General features: G+C 39.9%; 2 protein-coding genes across 2 annotated transcripts; both read left to right on the plus strand.

Moving 5' to 3' along the window:
* Nucleotides 1–1022: 1022 nt before the first annotated feature.
* Nucleotides 1023–5006, plus strand: sgcb (sarcoglycan, beta (dystrophin-associated glycoprotein)). Its single transcript, XM_020603552.1, has 6 exons — nucleotides 1023–1143; nucleotides 2098–2307; nucleotides 2434–2619; nucleotides 2721–2912; nucleotides 3429–3560; nucleotides 3699–5006. Exons 1-6 carry the CDS (start codon nucleotides 1129–1131, stop codon nucleotides 3897–3899), a joined length of 936 nt encoding a protein of 311 aa, XP_020459208.1. The 5' UTR covers nucleotides 1023–1128; the 3' UTR covers nucleotides 3900–5006.
* Nucleotides 5007–7067: 2061 nt separating this feature from the next.
* lrrc66 (leucine rich repeat containing 66) lies at nucleotides 7068–18008 on the plus strand. Its single transcript, XM_020603353.1, has 4 exons — nucleotides 7068–7602; nucleotides 10870–11039; nucleotides 11197–11530; nucleotides 11609–18008. Exons 1-4 carry the CDS (start codon nucleotides 7167–7169, stop codon nucleotides 17719–17721), a joined length of 7053 nt encoding a protein of 2350 aa, XP_020459009.1. The 5' UTR covers nucleotides 7068–7166; the 3' UTR covers nucleotides 17722–18008.
* The last annotated feature ends 164 nt before the right edge of the window (nucleotides 18009–18172 follow it).

Here is an 18172-nt window from a genome sequence, read left to right on the forward strand (position 1 = left end):
ATTATGCAGCTGCGTTCCTGCAGAAACAACTTACGGTAAGCCAAAAAAGTTAATGTGCCTTTTGGAAATGGCCAGACAATTAGGTTAAAAAATATATATTTATTTTTATAATCCTGAAGTTTTCTTGCAACACTGCGTAGGACTATATTTTATTTGTTAGTTAGTTAGTTAGTTAGTTTTAAAGACAGAAACAAAATAAAAGTAAAGTCAAATTAAACACCAAATGCTGTATCCTACTTGTTCTGTCATCCTCTTTAGTTTTTATTCTTCAAAAATCACTGCAGAAAAGAGTTCTCATGTCTGTGTGCTTTCCCCCAGTGATTTCTTCACACGAGAGACATGGGCAGACATCCATAGGTGTGGTATTATATAGCATTAATATATACCAATTAAATATTCAAACACAGGAATAATTATTGGCTGTAGTGTACTGTTACTTCCACTAGACAGTGGCCTCAAATTACAAATCTGACTCCCACCAACTGACCATGGTTCACTAAGAAAATTGGTTCCTGCAGCCGTCATGTTTCAACATTGCCATTGAACTTAATCCACATTTCCTAATTTTCTGATTTAACAATATCCTGGAGTCGTTTGTTTACTGTGCATAAACTGAGCAGTTTGTGAAGGTGAGTTAATACATACAGTAACTAAAAGGCAGGCTGAAGTCTTTTACATTTGTTGTCAATGCGCTTTAGTGGCCAACACAAACTACACCGAATTCTGGTGGTTTGCAACCTAATGTTATATTTGCTTAAAAAAAACATTGTGCGTGTTGTCTTTGAGAAACATTGAGTTTAGCATCTTTTTAGGTGAATTGGAACTATAAATAAAAATATGACCTCCACAACAAAGTCATTTTATTCACTGTTTGCCTGTATACACTGAGTCGACAAAAACACCGCAACAAATGTTACGTTACGCTGAATTATCAACAAAAATAGCGTGAAACTCTAAACAACGTCAATTTTGGACTCTACCGCTCTCCATAGAACCTGAATGGTACGAGCACAACATTGAGGGGACGAGCCTTTCCTTGAACGCGCACTGACGCTGCCTCCTTTTCCCGAGGGCGGGGGGAGTGGAGACACCTCCACGGGCACTGCAGACTGGAGAGGGTTGGTCAACATGGCGTCTGAGCAGGTCCGTTATGTTCAATATTTTTTGTTTTCTTGCATTTTACACTGTTGTTTGCGCAAGTGTTTGTTAAGACAACAATGATATATATTCCCGAGTAACCTGATATAAAAGAATATAGCCTAAATGAATATAGCTTTATAGTCCGCACTGATAGGCTATGGCCTCCGCTTCGTTATTATAGGTAACGTTAATGCTATATGGACATAAAACGATGCTATTTTGGCAGAGCTGCTGTTTGTCAACGATGTAATTTCCCTAATATAATGAGCATAGACGCTGTATGATAAGATACAGTCGAGTTTATTTGCATTTTGTTGCTAAAATGAGTGCAGTTTATTTTTAGTCATGGCCACAGACAGGCGGTCGCGGGCCATTTAACTGAGATGCATTCCAGCGCAGAGCACAAGAGACACTGAACATAGGCACTATAGCTTGTGGTGGCTAAGGCACAATTTTGGCAAAATTAACAAACAGTAAAAGTCAGTTTTACTAAGCTGAGCGAAAAAGGCACGAAAGCCATACGCCTGGGCAATATTATACTGTGATTGATTTTAAATAGTCAGCTCCAGTCTGTCTATGTAGAGAGTGTTACTCAGCTATTAAACAAAGTATCTGTAAGGAATAGTTATTTCTGATGTGTAATTTCATAACCTAAAATAAATCAATACTGGAAAAAGTCTGGTTTTCTGTGTGAGTTTATTAAACCTTTATTGTACCATGGAAAGCCCACTTAGCTTTGAAACCTCTTTTTCATTGGTCCCTTGGTTAAGACAAGACAAGAACATTGTACAGAAAATCTGAAGTTACAAAATAAAAACAGAGCAATTAAAACTAATTTAAAAGCAGACAAAAATAAAAACAGAAGCAAGTGTAAGGACTCAGACATAACTGCTGTTTAAGGTAATAATAGGAACAGACAGTAAAGGGCTCAGCCTCAGGTGTTGTTTTCTCTTTCAGGAGAGTTCCAATGGGCCAGTGAAGAAATCCATGCGAGAGAAGGCTATTGAAAGACGCGGTATCAACAAGGAACACAACAGTAACTTCAAAGCAGGCTATGTACCCATAGAAGAGGAGCGTCTCCATAAGACAGGGCTGAGAGGACGCAAGGGAAACCTGGCTATTTGCATCATTGTCCTCCTCTTCCTTCTTGCCTTAATTAACCTCATCGTGAGTACTATCATCTAACTGTTCTTGTCCAGAGATCCTCTTGATTAAACTTGATTTCACATAGAGTAATCACTATGTGTTGTTGCATGAATTGCAAATCATGATCTTTTAAATTCTGCCTGTCAGATCACACTGGTAATATGGACAGTGATCCGTATTGGTCCGAATGGGTGTGACAGTATGGAGTTTCATGAGACTGGCCTGCTGCGCTTCAAACAGAAGGCAGACATGGGCATCGTTCACCCACTGCACAAGAGTACAGTAGGAGGCCGGAAGGACCAGGACCTGGTCATTGTTGGCAACAATAACCCGGTGAGAAACCCTGAGTATGCATGAAGAGTACAGTGAATGCTGAGTATTTCAAAAGCATAGAAAATGACTCCATGTACACACTCTTTTATGTGTTGTTCCAGGTCGTGTTCCAGCAAGGCACTACTAAGCTGAGTGTTGAGAAGGACAAGACCTCGGTCGTCAGTGATGTTGGCATATCTTTCACTGACCCTCGTACACAGACCACATTCTTCAGCACAGACTTCGAAAACCATGAGTTTCATTTGCCAAAAGGAGTCAAAGTCCTCAGTGTTAAAAAAGCTTCCACAGAAAGGGTGTGTACGTTGCTATGCGTATTTCTGATAGCTGTAACCAAGTGTAACTCATTGATTATGTCAGTGTTTCTGAATGTGCACAGCACAGTGATATTAGTACATGATAACTAACAACAGTAAAGTGAAATGACCTTGTAGAACTTTCCACAAATGAACATGAATGAATGTACACAGTCCAGACACTGCCGGAGTAGATTCACAGCAGCATCTTAATGTCCTTGTCTGGCCATTTCTGAAAGATAAATACAGTTTTAAGAAGACTCAAGCTGTAATTGATAACAGCTGTGCTTTTATTATTGTATGAAATACAAGCCTGAATATGATGAAATATTTTAGTTTTTAATTTTTTATAAAAATTTAAATTCTTAAAATTTTGAAGTGTGTAATTATGGGGTGATGGCAAAAGCATAATTTAATATACTAATAAAACACATTATATCACACACATACTATCCAAAGCCTTTGTATATGCTGTTCATAGTGTTGGCAGATCTCATATTTTGTGTCTGATTTTAGATCACCAGTAGTGCAACATCTGACCTGAACATCAAGGGGGACAGCAAGGCCATCATTCGTGGTAATGAGGGAGTCAACATCATGGGCCGGACTGTAGAGTTTAAAATGGGTGGAGGCATTGAGCTCAGAGCTGTAAGTACTGTATGGAAAGTAGCATCATGCCCTGTTGTCCTGATTTGATGGGTAACAGTAAGCAAACATATGCATGAATGTAACACTGATGAAGAGCAGAATGGGGAAAGGATGGATTATGGATTTTTCTCTTTGCAGGAGAACAGCATTGTCCTCAATGGATCAGTTATGTTCAATGCTACACGCATCCCTCACTATGCAGGAGATGTGTATTTCGATGACGGTCTGGAGAGGTACAAGCTCTGCATGTGTGCAGATGGGACTCTGTTCCGTGTGCAGGTGAAATATGCCAACATGGGCTGCCAGACATCAGACAACCCATGTAGAAAAGCTCACTAGGAGACTGATCTGGAAAGTGCTGAATCTTTCTACAATCTGTCACCGTTGAAATCAAATTTTCATAGGTAAAAGATTCTATATGATATGGATCATGATTTGCACATAATGAAATCTCTGCAGTTCACCTGACAAATACTGTTTGCCAAACAATAATGGAGTTACAGATCATTACCACTTGGCCAAAGATATTAACCTAAATGTAAGTGCTAAGTATTTATTTTATCACTCTGCAGATGTGCCAACACGACCTAAAGTTTATAATCCCATATAAGTGCATAAGAATTTAACATTGTACTGTGGTTTAAACTGCCCATTCTTATCAGTTAGCAGCTACAGTGTTTACGTTTTGCCTTACCATCCACTATTACTAATATACAAACTTTGTAGAGGGGTTGTATAAGATTTTCTGTTCATTGTCCCTGGCAGATTTGTTTGATATTGACTTTATTCTCTTGACTGACAAATGTGAGACACTATAAGATTATATTGAGTTATCTAATGCTCAATATAATATGTATGACTTACTTTAATACAAAATATACATTTTGCATTGAAGGGCATACAATTGTACAGGTGCACCTAATAAAGGGGCCCGTATATATTCTAATTTTGTTGCTAAAGGTTTTTGTACAACAAAATAACTTAGTGTTTGCACTGAGATGAACTACAGATTAATGCAAATCTCTTTAAATGTAGATGTACGTGAATGTCAGGAGAGTTTAAATTATCAGTAACTTGGTTTGAAGCTCATATTAAGTGATTAGAATTTTGTGCAATATAGTATAAAACAGTTGACTTTTATTATGCTTTGGATTGTATTGTCTGTTTTGTAACAGTGCTCATGTTGACAACATTTGTTGTTAATGTCATGAAGTAGTTGTTCTCAGTACATTACAGACCTGATGTCTGTTGTGAAAGTTTGGAGTGCTTTTGATCCACATAAAGGAAAACAGGAAAGAATGGCAGCCAGCCCTATTTAAGATTTTGTTCAACATGTCATTGATATGTCTGTTTCAGTAAAGAAACATGAAAATGTGAAACTTCTTATTGTTGATTTCAGACGATATCTCCAGTGTTTACATGGTCATTTAAAGCCATAAAAGAAGACTGTGTCTCATAATGCTGTTTTATTATTCAGTGGAATGTGTGGCTGTAAATTTTCAGATTCTGTATTCTCTATCACACATAAAAAGGAAGATAGTGACAGTAAGACATTAACTAGACATGTAAATGATTGAATGAATCATAGAAAGGCATCTCTGGATAGGGGCATATATTATGCTAGACGCAGCAGAATACACTGCAGACTTTGACCAGAAGCTGCTGGAGACAGTCAAAGTTAAAGTACTGACAGCACTTTGGGTGTGAAGAGAAAGTTTCAAGTTTCCCTGTCAGCTTGGCAAAAAGTGGACACACAGGTGAGTTTGATGTTTTTCAACTGTATGTGATTGAGGTCTTTTAAATTAACGATTTGCTGTGGGATGAGGAATTGATCTTTTGCTCATTTACAGTGCCTTGCGAAAGTATTCGGCCCCCTTGAACTTTGCGACCTTTTGCCACATTTCAGGCTTCAAACATAAAGATATAAAACTGTAATTTTTTGTGAAGAATCAACAACAAGTGGGACACAATCATGAAGTGGAACGAAATTTATTGGATATTTCAAACGTTTTTAACAAATAAAAAACTGAAAAATTGGCCGTGCAAAATTATTCAGCCCCCTTAAGTTAATACTTTGTAGCGCCACCTTTTGCTGCGATTACAGCTGTAAGTCACTTGGGGTATGTCTCTATCAGTTTTGCACATCAAGAGACTGAAATTTTTGCCCATTCCGCCTTGCAAAACAGCTCGAGCTCAGTGAGGTTGGATAGAGAGCGTTTGTGAACAGCAGTTTTCAGTTCTTCCCACAGATTCTCGATTGGATTCAGGTCTGGACTTTGACTTGGCCATTCTAACACCTGGATATGTTTATTTGTGAACCATTCCAATGTAGATTTTGCTTTATGTTTTGGATCATTGTCTTGTTGGAAGACAAATCTCCGTCCCAGTCTCAGGTCTTTTGCAGACACCATCAGGTTTCCTTCCAGAATGGTCCTGTATTTGGCTCCATCCATCTTCCCATCAATTTTAACCATCTTCCCTGTCCCTGCTGAAGAAAAGCAGGCCCAAACCATGATGCGGCCACCACCATGTTTGACAGTGGGGATGGTGTGTTCAGGGTGATGAGCTGTGTTGCTTTTACGCCAAACATAACGTTTTGCATTGTTGCCAAAAAGTTCGATTTTGGTTTCATCTGACCAGAGCACCTTCTTCCACATGTTTGGTGCGTCTCCCAGGTGGCTTGTGGCAAACTTTAAACGACACTTTTTATGGATATCTTTAAGAAATGGCTTTCTTCTTGCCACTCTTCCATAAAGGCCAGATTTGTGCAGTATACGACTGATTGTTGTCCTATGGACAGAGTCTCCCACCTCAGCTGTAGATCTCTGCAGTTCATCCAGAGTGATCATGGGCCTCTTGGCTGCATCTCTGATCAGTCTTCTCCTTGTATGAGCTGAAAGTTTAGAGGGACGGCCAGGTCTTGGTAGATTTGCAGTGGTCTGATACTCCTTCCATTTCAATATTATCACTTGCACAGTGCTCCTTGGGATGTTTAAAGCTTGGGAAATCTTTTTGTATCCAAATCCGGCTTTAAACTTCTCCACAACAGTATCTCGGACCTGCCTGGTGTGTTCCTTGTTCTTCATGATGCTCTCTGCGCTTTAAACAGACCTCTGAGACTATCACAGTGCAGGTGCATTTATACGGAGACTTGATTACACACAGGTGGATTCTATTTATCATCATTAGTCATTTAGGTCAACATTGGATCATTCAGAGATCCTCACTGAACTTCTGGAGAGAGTTTGCTGCACTGAAAGTAAAGGGGCTGAATAATTTTGCACGCCCAATTATTCAGTTTTTTATTTGTTAAAAAAGTTTGAAATATCCAATAAATTTCGTTCCACTTCATGATTGTGTCCCACTTGTTGTTGATTCTTCACAAAAAATTACAGTTTTATATCTTTATGTTTGAAGCCTGAAATGTGGCAAAAGGTCGCAAAGTTCAAGGGGGCCGAATACTTTCGCAAGGCACTGTATCAATGATTTTAGAAAGGCCAGTAAAAAGTTCATATAGTCTTTTACACAACATTTCCTAATGGTAAAAACTGATCTTACTGATTTTCTGTCATTCATAATCTATCTATACTTGCAGGACAGGTTGTGATGGCAGTGGCACGGGAGCCACTGTTGGCTGCTGTGCTGCTCTTCATCTCCCCAGGGCTCCTTTGCGCCTCTCCCCCACTTGACTGTCCACAGTCCTGCACCTGTCAGAGAGCCACCCTGTTGAACTGCTCCTCCTCCAGCCTCTCCTTAGTGCCTGAACACATCCAAGACTCTGTCACTGAGCTGGAATTGTCTCATAACCTCCTCGATTCTGTAACTCTCCACTGGCCACATCGTAACCTCAAGAATGTATGGCTGGGAAACAACTCTATCACACATTTGTCTCTGTGTATAGAGAGAAACCTTGGAAGTCAGTATGTAAGAGACAGACGTCTACATCGCTCGAGACCTTGGAGCAAACGGAGATGTGTGTCTTGGGCCCCCGCCCTGCAGCTGCTATCTGTTGAGAGAAATCAGCTTGAGCAACTCCCAGAGGGTGAGTCAATATGATAGAGTTATACAACCACATATAAAACACTGACAACATATGAACAGCACAATAACACTTCCTTCCAGTGAGCACAGCATAAAAGTGTTCATTAAACTTAGCCACTATCAGATGCTACTGTTGCACAGAGGTTAGCATACAATATACACTTTTCATCAACTTCCATATTAGTTATTATTATTTTACACTCAGTCAGTTTATTAGGACCACAAAGCTAAAACTCTTGCAGTCTAATAAAACGGTCCTGTAATACATTTCTATAATGATCATATATAGGTGAATCCACACCTCTCTAAGACAGTTAACCAGTTGAACCAATTGTTTCTGAAAATGGTTTGCAGTCTTGAAACATTTGAATCATCTCACACTGGCGACATCTGCTGGCTAATTACGTGTAAATACAATAGAAAGATAAGACGAACGATTGGGAGATGCATATTTTGAGTCATTTTCACAATATCACTGTGTAAATAAATTGTGTGACAATAATAAAAAGGCATATATAGTCTGCCTTCATCTGGGTATAGCCTAAATTTATCATTTGAGTAGGAAAACTGTATGGAAATGGGCCTCCCTGATGTGGAGCGTTTCTGTGACTGCAGCAGATGAAGACATGAGTGTTTTCAGTAGAGTTTACATTAACAGTTTTCTTGCTTGATGTCGCTCCTACTTTAGAGAACCAGTTTTGATTCATTTAGGCCACTGTGGATCCTGTGGTAATAAAGCAGATAGGAGAAAACATTTTCTTAACAAAATGTGCTGAATTAATAGGCCTAAATAAATAAAATGCAAATCAACAAACAAAACAAGACCCATGTGATTTTTCAGGTTGGCCTGGAGTAGCCTATGCCCTTTATTTGAATGTTCAGGATGCTGAGAGTGGAGGTGTCTGAGCAGGGGTGATGTATTGTTGTAAAACACCAAATGTTTTGTTTTATTTTTTATTTAATCTTTATTTTACCAGGGAAACCTTGCTGATATTAAAAATCTTTTTGACAAGAGTGGTGTAAACAAACAACATAAATCAATCTTCCCAAATGTCAAAAAGGTTATATATACAGTATGTCTTAATTAAAGACTCACAAAAACCTAGCAGTTTTCGTTCAGTTAGTGAGACGTTGCTGGTGATCTATGGGCAACCAGAAACACTGACTAAGGATCAGAGGCTCAAACCTATTTCTTTATCATGTAGTGCAAGGGTCAACTGACTCAGAATAAGTCATTGCAAATATCCGGTCTACTGTCCACGATTCACAGTGAGATGAGCCTCTGGCAGTGAAACCAGTGGGTGACACTACTGAAATTTTAAATGTTTCATGAAACAACGCGAAACAATCACATGACTTGGCCAAACGTAAGTGTCGCAAAGGGTTCGAAGTGTGTCGATAAGCCGTTTTCAGTCCGACCATCACTAACTGTAATATTAAGATAAAATGTATTGCAGGACTGTTGTCTCAAAATTGTATGAATTTTAACTGTGTTTCTAATAAACTGACAACTGAGTGCATGCAGTAATAATCTTTTATTTAAGCATTTTCATCAGCTTAGACTTTTGACTGCCTTTACCAACCAATGGTGGAAGTATTCAGATATGTAAAAGTAGCTAAAGCACAGCATAAAATGGCTTCATTTCAAACTTTTATTCAGGTAAAAGTACATCAGTATTTGAAATCTCAAAACTAAGTACTCATTACTGTTAAAAGCCAGATTCTGGTCTTAACTCAGTTTTGACCAGATAGTTTAGCATTTGGGTTTGTGGGGTTAAATGGCTTCTGTTAGTGTTGCCAATATTGTTATAGAGTATAACTGGATCATTATTATATGTGCATTTACATGTAAGCAGAACTTTAATGCTGCTGAAGTGGAGCTAATTTGAACTGTTTTATATATAGCTGAGTGGTTTGATTTAAAAAAAAAGGTTTTTATAAACTGCGTACATATTTTGTATGTAAAACTTGATCTTAAAAGTAATTAGTAATGATTAATCATACACAAATTTGGTGAAATAAGTACAATATTTTCCTCAGAAATGTTGTGAATTGTAGTGAAAACTTTAGTACTTTGTTACTTTACAACAACGTTATTCTCTCTCTCATTGTAATCACAAACATTTTTACAACCAAAGCAAAATTTAGGGATAGAGAGCTTTTTAGTGGGTTCCTTCTTATCTCGTTTATTATCTTACACATAATGGTCCCCTTCATGAAAACATTTTTTTTGTATGGGTGGTTAAGGATTGTGCATCTGATAGTGACGTTTAATAGCACACATGATACGCCCTTTAAATTGCTTTGTGTCATTGGAAAAGTCATTGAGAAATGCCCATGAGTCATATCTGGACAGGCCAACTCACAGGTGTATTGTTTATCAAATGATACCAAAAAGGTTAATGTCATTTGAGGGTTGTGAGCTGATATCCATTAGTGTTAGTACATTGCTCTCAGAAATGATTAAGCTTTGCGAGATAATGACACTGCAGAGCTGTCAGCCAGTCACAGTTTTTTCTGACATTCCAGTGACTCAAAGAAAGTTGTAAACATGCAATACAACTTTTATTTTTTCCCCTGCATCATGTTACTTCATTGATTTTGGCTTGCACATATGTGTTTCAAAGAAATACATTCACTATGGTTCTTTTGAAGGCATGTGTGGATAGCCCATTTACTTAGTAAGAGCTGTGTTGACAGTAATAGACTTTCCTGTTTGGTATTCAGCACACAGAGCACTCAGTGCCTCTCTAATGAAACACAGACCCACAGTGCCTTACTTCAGCCCATGAGTCTCAGGGAGAATGTCTTAGGCTGGTGAAAAGGAGACAGCTAAGACTGAGCACCCCAGAAACAGTCTTAACCTCTAATTAGTCATAGTGTAAGAGTGTTCATATTGACAATAAGTCAATAAATCAGAAGATTTTGGATGTATATTCCAGGGAAAGGGTGTTCATTGATTTGAAAATTTTACAATATTCACTGTCTAGAAGTCCACACAGAGAGAGGATTGTAGTTTTCGTTATTTGATCTTAGCACTGAAAACCCTGCAGTACTGCAAGCAAATCAACTTTATAGCTTAAAATAAACCATTTTTCAGCTTGCAAATAAGAGTGAAATGAAATGAAAAGCAGTACAGTACTGAGGACAAGATAATTGACCTGTTATTGTCACTGAAAACCTGTAACATATGCTACATTCCTTCAGGAGCTGCCCCATCATGATTATAGTTGAGTTCTAATTACAGTTCTTATTTTCTGTCATTCAGGGCTGGAAGGCAGTGGATCCTTACAGGTTTTGCAGCTCTCCTTCAACAGAATCTCAGCTGTACAACCAGAAGACCTTATCCACCTTCAACAGCTGAAAGAGCTACACCTACAACATAATCTAATCACCATTCTCCATCCACAGGTGTTCCAGGATTTAGCCCAGCTCAGGGTAAGCCTGATTTTTGTTTTGGAGTTGCGTTTGTATAGAATACAGATGATTATTTTCCTGATACCTGCTAATTTTATAACTTCATTATTTTTGTGGAAAAATGCACATTGCATGTTTCAGTATCTGCTCTATGTCCATATTGTGTCCCTGCTTAAAGGTCCTTGATCTCAGTTTCAACATGTTGACCAGCCTCCATCCTTTGATGTACCTCTCTCTGCAAACCATTGGGGTGGATGTAAAACTGGATGGGAACAGTTGGCACTGTGACTGCAGCATGCGCAATCTAAGAAGGCGGATGGCCTATGATAGCAGCAGAGGCCTGCAAACCTGGAGTATTATGTGTGCTTCTCCCTCTATCCTCTCAAGCAAAGACCTGCTACAGCTGGGGGAGGATGACCTAAACTGTTTTAATACTGAAAACAGGCGAGAGCTCCACCAAGATGTGACTGTTTATAGTGGCTCAGAGATGCTGCTGTCTTGTTTGACACAAGGTAACACACTCAAAAATGTAAATTATATATACATATTCAGGTCAGTTTAATTGCATATCAATGTTGTCTTTTTCGTAGATTCAGTGTGGTGGACGCCCAGTGGTCAAGCATCAGTGAGACAACCTCAAGCTGGTCTGCTCATCAATGACATCACAAAGAAAGACACAGGACTGTATGTGTGTGTGTCTGAAGAACATGAAGTTGTGTCTGTTTTTAATCTCCAGATTAGTAAAATGGGAGGTGCAAGAAGAAAAACTAGGAGTTTACCCAGAACCAAACAACAAATAATCCCACAAGACACTCCAAATAGGACGGATCAAGAAAGGAATCAGACAGCTACATCATCTGACTTGGTTCTGGCTGTGTGTCTGTCTGTTTTTATCACATTTCTGGTAGCCTTTATCCTTGGTGTCCTAGCAAGACCTTATATTAATATTCTTTGGACAAGGGTAGCTAACAAGAAAAGCTCATCTGAAACCAGTTCTGTTCCACCTGTTGAACAAAGGCAATATGATAATGAGGCCTATTCCAATGGTGAAGCACCAGAGGAAATAGTAATTCACAGGGAAAGAAGAGTCACATTTAGCAGAGAGGACAACAACGTACAGTATTATGATACCTTAGCCAGTGGTAATCAGGAACACATCAATAATGATGGAGTGGCTGAATGTGAAGCAGCTGAGGCTGAGGACATGTGTACAGCTGGAGATTTAAGAAATGAAAACACCTTACAACAGAGTACTCCAGAAGCTGACCCGAAAGATGGCAGACACTCCCCAGACATCATTGACCAAATACACAAGATAGAGTGTGAACACATCCCAGACACTATTGAGGTGGAGGAGAGGAGAAGCTTGTCTTTGCACTCTGATTCTTCACTATCTGACAAAGTATTAAAAAAGGACCAAATGACCAAGGGAGACTACACAGTACCCAGGTTTTCTCAGTTGGCAGAGGACTCCATTCAGCAGAGAGCTGATTTCTCAACAGCTATAAAGGAGGGCAGATGTGTAATTCCGGGATTTTCATCTGAGCCATTTCCAGACTGGTCACCATATACAAACCCCTTAGACCCTGATCTGTCACAAGAGAATGACGAACAATTTGAATTTAGCGATTCTGTACAAAGCACATCTGCAAGGTCCAGCAGTGTGTTTGGTTCCCTTAATGATCTAAAGCAGATTGCAGTACCCACTTTAGATAAACAAAAGAGGCATGATATGTCCAGCTCCAGCTCATATGTCAGTGAGGATGAACCTACACAATATACTGTAAACCCAGACCAGGAGGAGGAAGATGATATAGAAATGAACCACAAACTATCTGAGTTCACTAACAGACCAGAGCATTCATTTTCCTCACATTCCAGTGACAGTGATGGGGAGTCAAAACATGCCAAAGTTGACCTAAATTGCAAGCAGTGTTTGGATATCAGAGCCCTGTCACAACCCACTGAGTCATCTTCTGGTGATGAGAGTGTAGATCAAAAAATGGACAACAGACTAGATATCAAAGCACCATCACCGTCTCCTGATTCATCTTCTAGTAGTAGTAGTGAGGATGAAACATGTCACACAGAGAGGCCAGGAAAGGTGGACATTCGAGAGCTTCCACTGCAAAAACCATTAGGTCATAGCTCATGCACAAGATGGCCGACCCTAGATCTTGAACATATTCCCCGCATTAAGAGGTGTCTAGACATCAGAGTGGCATCACCAGCTTTTGATTTGTCTTCTAGCAGTGATAGTGAGGATGAAACAACAAGCCACACAGAGAAGCAGAGGCCAGTGACAGTAAATATTCCAGGACTTCAATACAAAGAATCTCAGACAACAAGGCATGATCCAGAGTCACCGTGGCCTGCCCTAAATCTTGAGTATATTCCTCGAATTAAAAGGTGTCTAGATATCAAAGCACCATCACCAGCTTCTGATTTATCTTCCAGCAGTGATAGTGAGGATAAAATAACAAGCCACACAGAGAAGCAGAGGCCAGTGACAGTAAATATTCCAGGACTTCAATACAAAGAATCTCAGACAACAAGGCATGATCCAGAGTCACCGTGGCCTGCCCTAAATCTTGAGTATATTCCTCGAATTAAAAGGTGTCTAGATATCAAAGCACCATCACCAGCTTCTGATTTATCTTCCAGCAGTGATAGTGAGGATAAAATAACAAGCCACACAGAGAAGCAGAGGCCAGTGACAGTAAATATTCCAGGACTTCAATACAAAGAATCTCAGACAACAAGGCATGATCCAGAGTCACCGTGGCCTGCCCTAAATCTTGAGTATATTCCTCGAATTAAAAGGTGTCTAGATATCAAAGCACCATCACCAGCTTCTGATTTATCTTCCAGCAGTGATAGTGAGGATAAAATAACAAGCCACACAGAGAAGCAGAGGCCAGTGACAGTAAATATTCCAGGACTTCAATACAAAGAATCTCAGACAACAAGGCATGATCCAGAGTCACCGTGGCCTGCCCTAAATCTTGAGTATATTCCTCGAATTAAAAGGTGTCTAGATATCAAAGCACCATCACCAGCTTCTGATTTATCTTCCAGCAGTGATAGTGAGGATAAAATAACAAGCCACACAGAGAAGCAGAGGCCAGTGACAGTAAATATTCCAGGACTTCAATACAAAGAATCTCAGACAACAAGGCATGATCCAGAGTCACCGTGGCCTGCCCTAAATCTTGAGTATATTCCTCGAATTAAAAGGTGTCTAGATATCAAAGCACCATCACCAGCTTCTGATTTATCTTCCAGCAGTGATAGTGAGGATAAAATAACAAGCCACACAGAGAAGCAGAGGCCAGTGACAGTAAATATTCCAGGACTTCAATACAAAGAATCTCAGACAACAAGGCATGATCCAGAGTCACCGTGGCCTGCCCTAAATCTTGAGTATATTCCTCGAATTAAAAGGTGTCTAGATATCAAAGCACCATCACCAGCTTCTGATTTATCTTCCAGCAGTGATAGTGAGGATAAAATAACAAGCCACACAGAGAAGCAGAGGCCAGTGACAGTAAATATTCCAGGACTTCAATACAAAGAATCTCAGACAACAAGGCATGATCCAGAGTCACCGTGGCCTGCCCTAAATCTTGAGTATATTCCTCGAATTAAAAGGTGTCTAGATATCAAAGCACCATCACCAGCTTCTGATTTATCTTCCAGCAGTGATAGTGAGGATAAAATAACAAGCCACACAGAGAAGCAGAGGCCAGTGACAGTAAATATTCCAGGACTTCAATACAAAGAATCTCAGACAACAAGGCATGATCCAGAGTCACCGTGGCCTGCCCTAAATCTTGAGTATATTCCTCGAATTAAAAGGTGTCTAGATATCAAAGCACCATCACCAGCTTCTGATTTATCTTCCAGCAGTGATAGTGAGGATAAAATAACAAGCCACACAGAGAAGCAGAGGCCAGTGACAGTAAATATTCCAGGACTTCAATACAAAGAATCTCAGACAACAAGGCATGATCCAGAGTCACCGTGGCCTGCCCTAAATCTTGAGTATATTCCTCGAATTAAAAGGTGTCTAGATATCAAAGCACCATCACCAGCTTCTGATTTATCTTCCAGCAGTGATAGTGAGGATAAAATAACAAGCCACACAGAGAAGCAGAGGCCAGTGACAGTAAATATTCCAGGACTTCAATACAAAGAATCTCAGACAACAAGGCATGATCCAGAGTCACCGTGGCCTGCCCTAAATCTTGAGTATATTCCTCGAATTAAAAGGTGTCTAGATATCAAAGCACCATCACCAGCTTCTGATTTATCTTCCAGCAGTGATAGTGAGGATAAAATAACAAGCCACACAGAGAAGCAGAGGCCAGTGACAGTAAATATTCCAGGACTTCAATACAAAGAATCTCAGACAACAAGGCATGATCCAGAGTCACCGTGGCCTGCCCTAAATCTTGAGTATATTCCTCGAATTAAAAGGTGTCTAGATATCAAAGCACCATCACCAGCTTCTGATTTATCTTCCAGCAGTGATAGTGAGGATAAAATAACAAGCCACACAGAGAAGCAGAGGCCAGTGACAGTAAATATTCCAGGACTTCAATACAAAGAATCTCAGACAACAAGGCATGATCCAGAGTCACCGTGGCCTGCCCTAAATCTTGAGTATATTCCTCGAATTAAAAGGTGTCTAGATATCAAAGCACCATCACCAGCTTCTGATTTATCTTCCAGCAGTGATAGTGAGGATAAAATAACAAGCCACACAGAGAAGCAGAGGCCAGTGACAGTAAATATTCCAGGACTTCAATACAAAGAATCTCAGACAACAAGGCATGATCCAGAGTCACCGTGGCCTGCCCTAAATCTTGAGTATATTCCTCGAATTAAAAGGTGTCTAGATATCAAAGCACCATCACCAGCTTTTGATTCATCTTTAGCCAGATCCAGCATTTCTGTAGGCTCTCAACAGTCTGGATCACACTCTTCTAGAAGTGACAGTGAGGATGAGAAAGGCAACCATAATGCTAAAGTAGCAGCAGGAGTATCTGCCATATCTAAGACCTCAGAAAAGGTTTTCACAAAGTCTCCAAAATTCCCAGCGATAAGCATTTCTCACAGTCCAATAACAGACCACAATATCAAATTAGAAAAGTATACAGTTATTGCAGATGACTTGGAGGACAAACCAACAAATGACAACATCAACACAACACCAGAAATAACCCCAGAGCTTCAGTCACGGTGGGCCACCATGAATCTTGGCATCTCACGCTTCAGAAAGCGTCTTGAAATCACATCACGTACACATGAACCACCCAATCTGCCCTCATCACCTCCACCTGAGTCCCCCTCCTCTTCCAGCAGTGAAAGTGAGACTGGGAATAAAGTCAGCAGAACAAGACAAAAGAGAAGGGGAGTTGAAATCCAAGAGAGTGATTCATACAAGGATGCATCCCTGAAGTATACCTCACAGAGCAAAACTGAGGAGATGGAAAGGAAGGATTCAACTTGGCCTCGTCTGAGTTTCACCAATGTCCCCCATGTCAAGAGGAGTTTGAATATCAGAGCACAAAGAGAATCATCCTCAAGCAGCAACAGTGAAGATGAGACTATAGACCACATTGTTACTGACCTGAGTCTTGGTGTCCCACGCATTAAAAGGTGTTTGAACATCAAAGCACCAGTCCCAAGTAATCCTCTATCTCCATGCAGCGAGAGCAAAAATGAAGTGCCAGGATACATTGGAAATCAAATAACACATGCATCATATGTATCAGGAATGACAGACAGTGACTCTCTAATCACTTATAAACGTTTAATTATGAAAACTTCATTGCCACCAGGCAATTCATTTCCCCCCAGTGGCAAGACTCAAACTACAGACCATGCTGAAATGTTAACTGTGCAAGACGGTCCATTCCATAGAGATGAAGAGAGAAATCCATCTCTTGCCCCAAGAAGGATTATGGGTATGAGCTTTGATAAATGTTTGAAGCAGTCCAGTAACATGACAGATGTAGACCTGCCACCCGAGATAAGGTGGACTGGTGTGGGTCGTCATCTGTCTGACCTTTCTATCTGCAGTCATAGCAGACGTTTGGATGAAGGCTTATCTCCACAGCAAGCTCCAACCGCAAAGCCAGAACTTCCCCAAACTGATTCCTCCTCCATTAGAAGTCATGACAGAATAACACAATTTGGAGATAACACAGAGGTGACACTGATGCATAAATACTCATCTCTTAGTCATAACAGTGTTTCTCGTGCGTCCAACAGAGGTCTTGACAAGTCTGACACCTTACCCAGCAGCACAAATGAGATTTTGAGGACCATATCTGAGGAGAAGAGAGAAAGGAAAGGCCTCAGTGCCCTGAAAGCCATGTCAACAGAGAGACAAAAGTGGGACACAGAAGATGAGCCTTTAAATAAGTATGCATCTCCTCTATTTGACAACCATGGTCCACAAGCTGACATTAGTTTTAGCTATCGCAGGTCTGAGAAAGAAATGAAGCCCCTGCCCAAACCACTAACACAATTACATCTTTCCCCTATTTCACTGAATGAAAGAAAAGTTGCAGATATGCCATATAGTGCTCCTCGCTATGGGAGGCATGATACTGGAGCTCTTGAACCACCACAAGAGCCTCCACCTCCTATTCCAGCAACAGCACCACCAGATGAAGAGGTTGGTTTCACATAGAGGTCCCCACAGAGGACTAAGAAGCACTGAGGAATCTAACCCTTTTTCAAATGGATCGCAAAATTCTGACTCCTCAAACATGCAAATCAGTGGTTTAATAAAGAAATCACTATATCCTTAACACTAACAAAACAAATGATTAGCCTTGCTCTTTAATCCAATATTGGCCAATGTATGACTTAAATATAGCAAATATATTCTATTTTGTAAATATTAAGCTTGAGATGAACTACAAGTACCAATAACCTACTGTGTGGATTTGTTGTAGAGCACCACATTTATCTTTCTTATTAGCCTCGTTTCTGTAAATAACTTTTTTTTGGAAATCGCAGATATGTATCCGTTATCAGTTTTGCAAAGAAAACCAGTATCACCAATGGTCTTGTATTATTAATACACTTATTAAGAGATAATAAAAGTCCATGTCTGATTAATGTAATGCAAAGTTTTC

This window comes from Monopterus albus, unplaced genomic scaffold, assembly GCF_001952655.1.
Source record: "Monopterus albus unplaced genomic scaffold, M_albus_1.0 scaffold61.1, whole genome shotgun sequence".
Classification (NCBI taxonomy): Eukaryota; Metazoa; Chordata; class Actinopteri; order Synbranchiformes; family Synbranchidae; genus Monopterus; species Monopterus albus.

Bases quoted from the DNA above. Each gene is read 5' to 3' on its own strand.
- lrrc66 (XM_020603353.1), top strand. From the start codon at position 7,167: ATGGCAGTGGCACGGGAGCCACTGTTGGCTGCTGTGCTGCTCTTCATC. The intron at 11,040-11,196 runs GTAAGCCTGATT...CCCTGCTTAAAG, and splicing joins AGGATTTAGCCCAGCTCAGG to GTCCTTGATCTCAGTTTCAA. The intron at 11,531-11,608 runs GTAACACACTCA...TCTTTTTCGTAG, and splicing joins GCTGTCTTGTTTGACACAAG to ATTCAGTGTGGTGGACGCCC.
- sgcb (XM_020603552.1), top strand. The intron at 2,913-3,428 runs GTGTGTACGTTG...GTCTGATTTTAG, and splicing joins AAAAAGCTTCCACAGAAAGG to ATCACCAGTAGTGCAACATC. The intron at 3,561-3,698 runs GTAAGTACTGTA...TTCTCTTTGCAG, and splicing joins GAGGCATTGAGCTCAGAGCT to GAGAACAGCATTGTCCTCAA.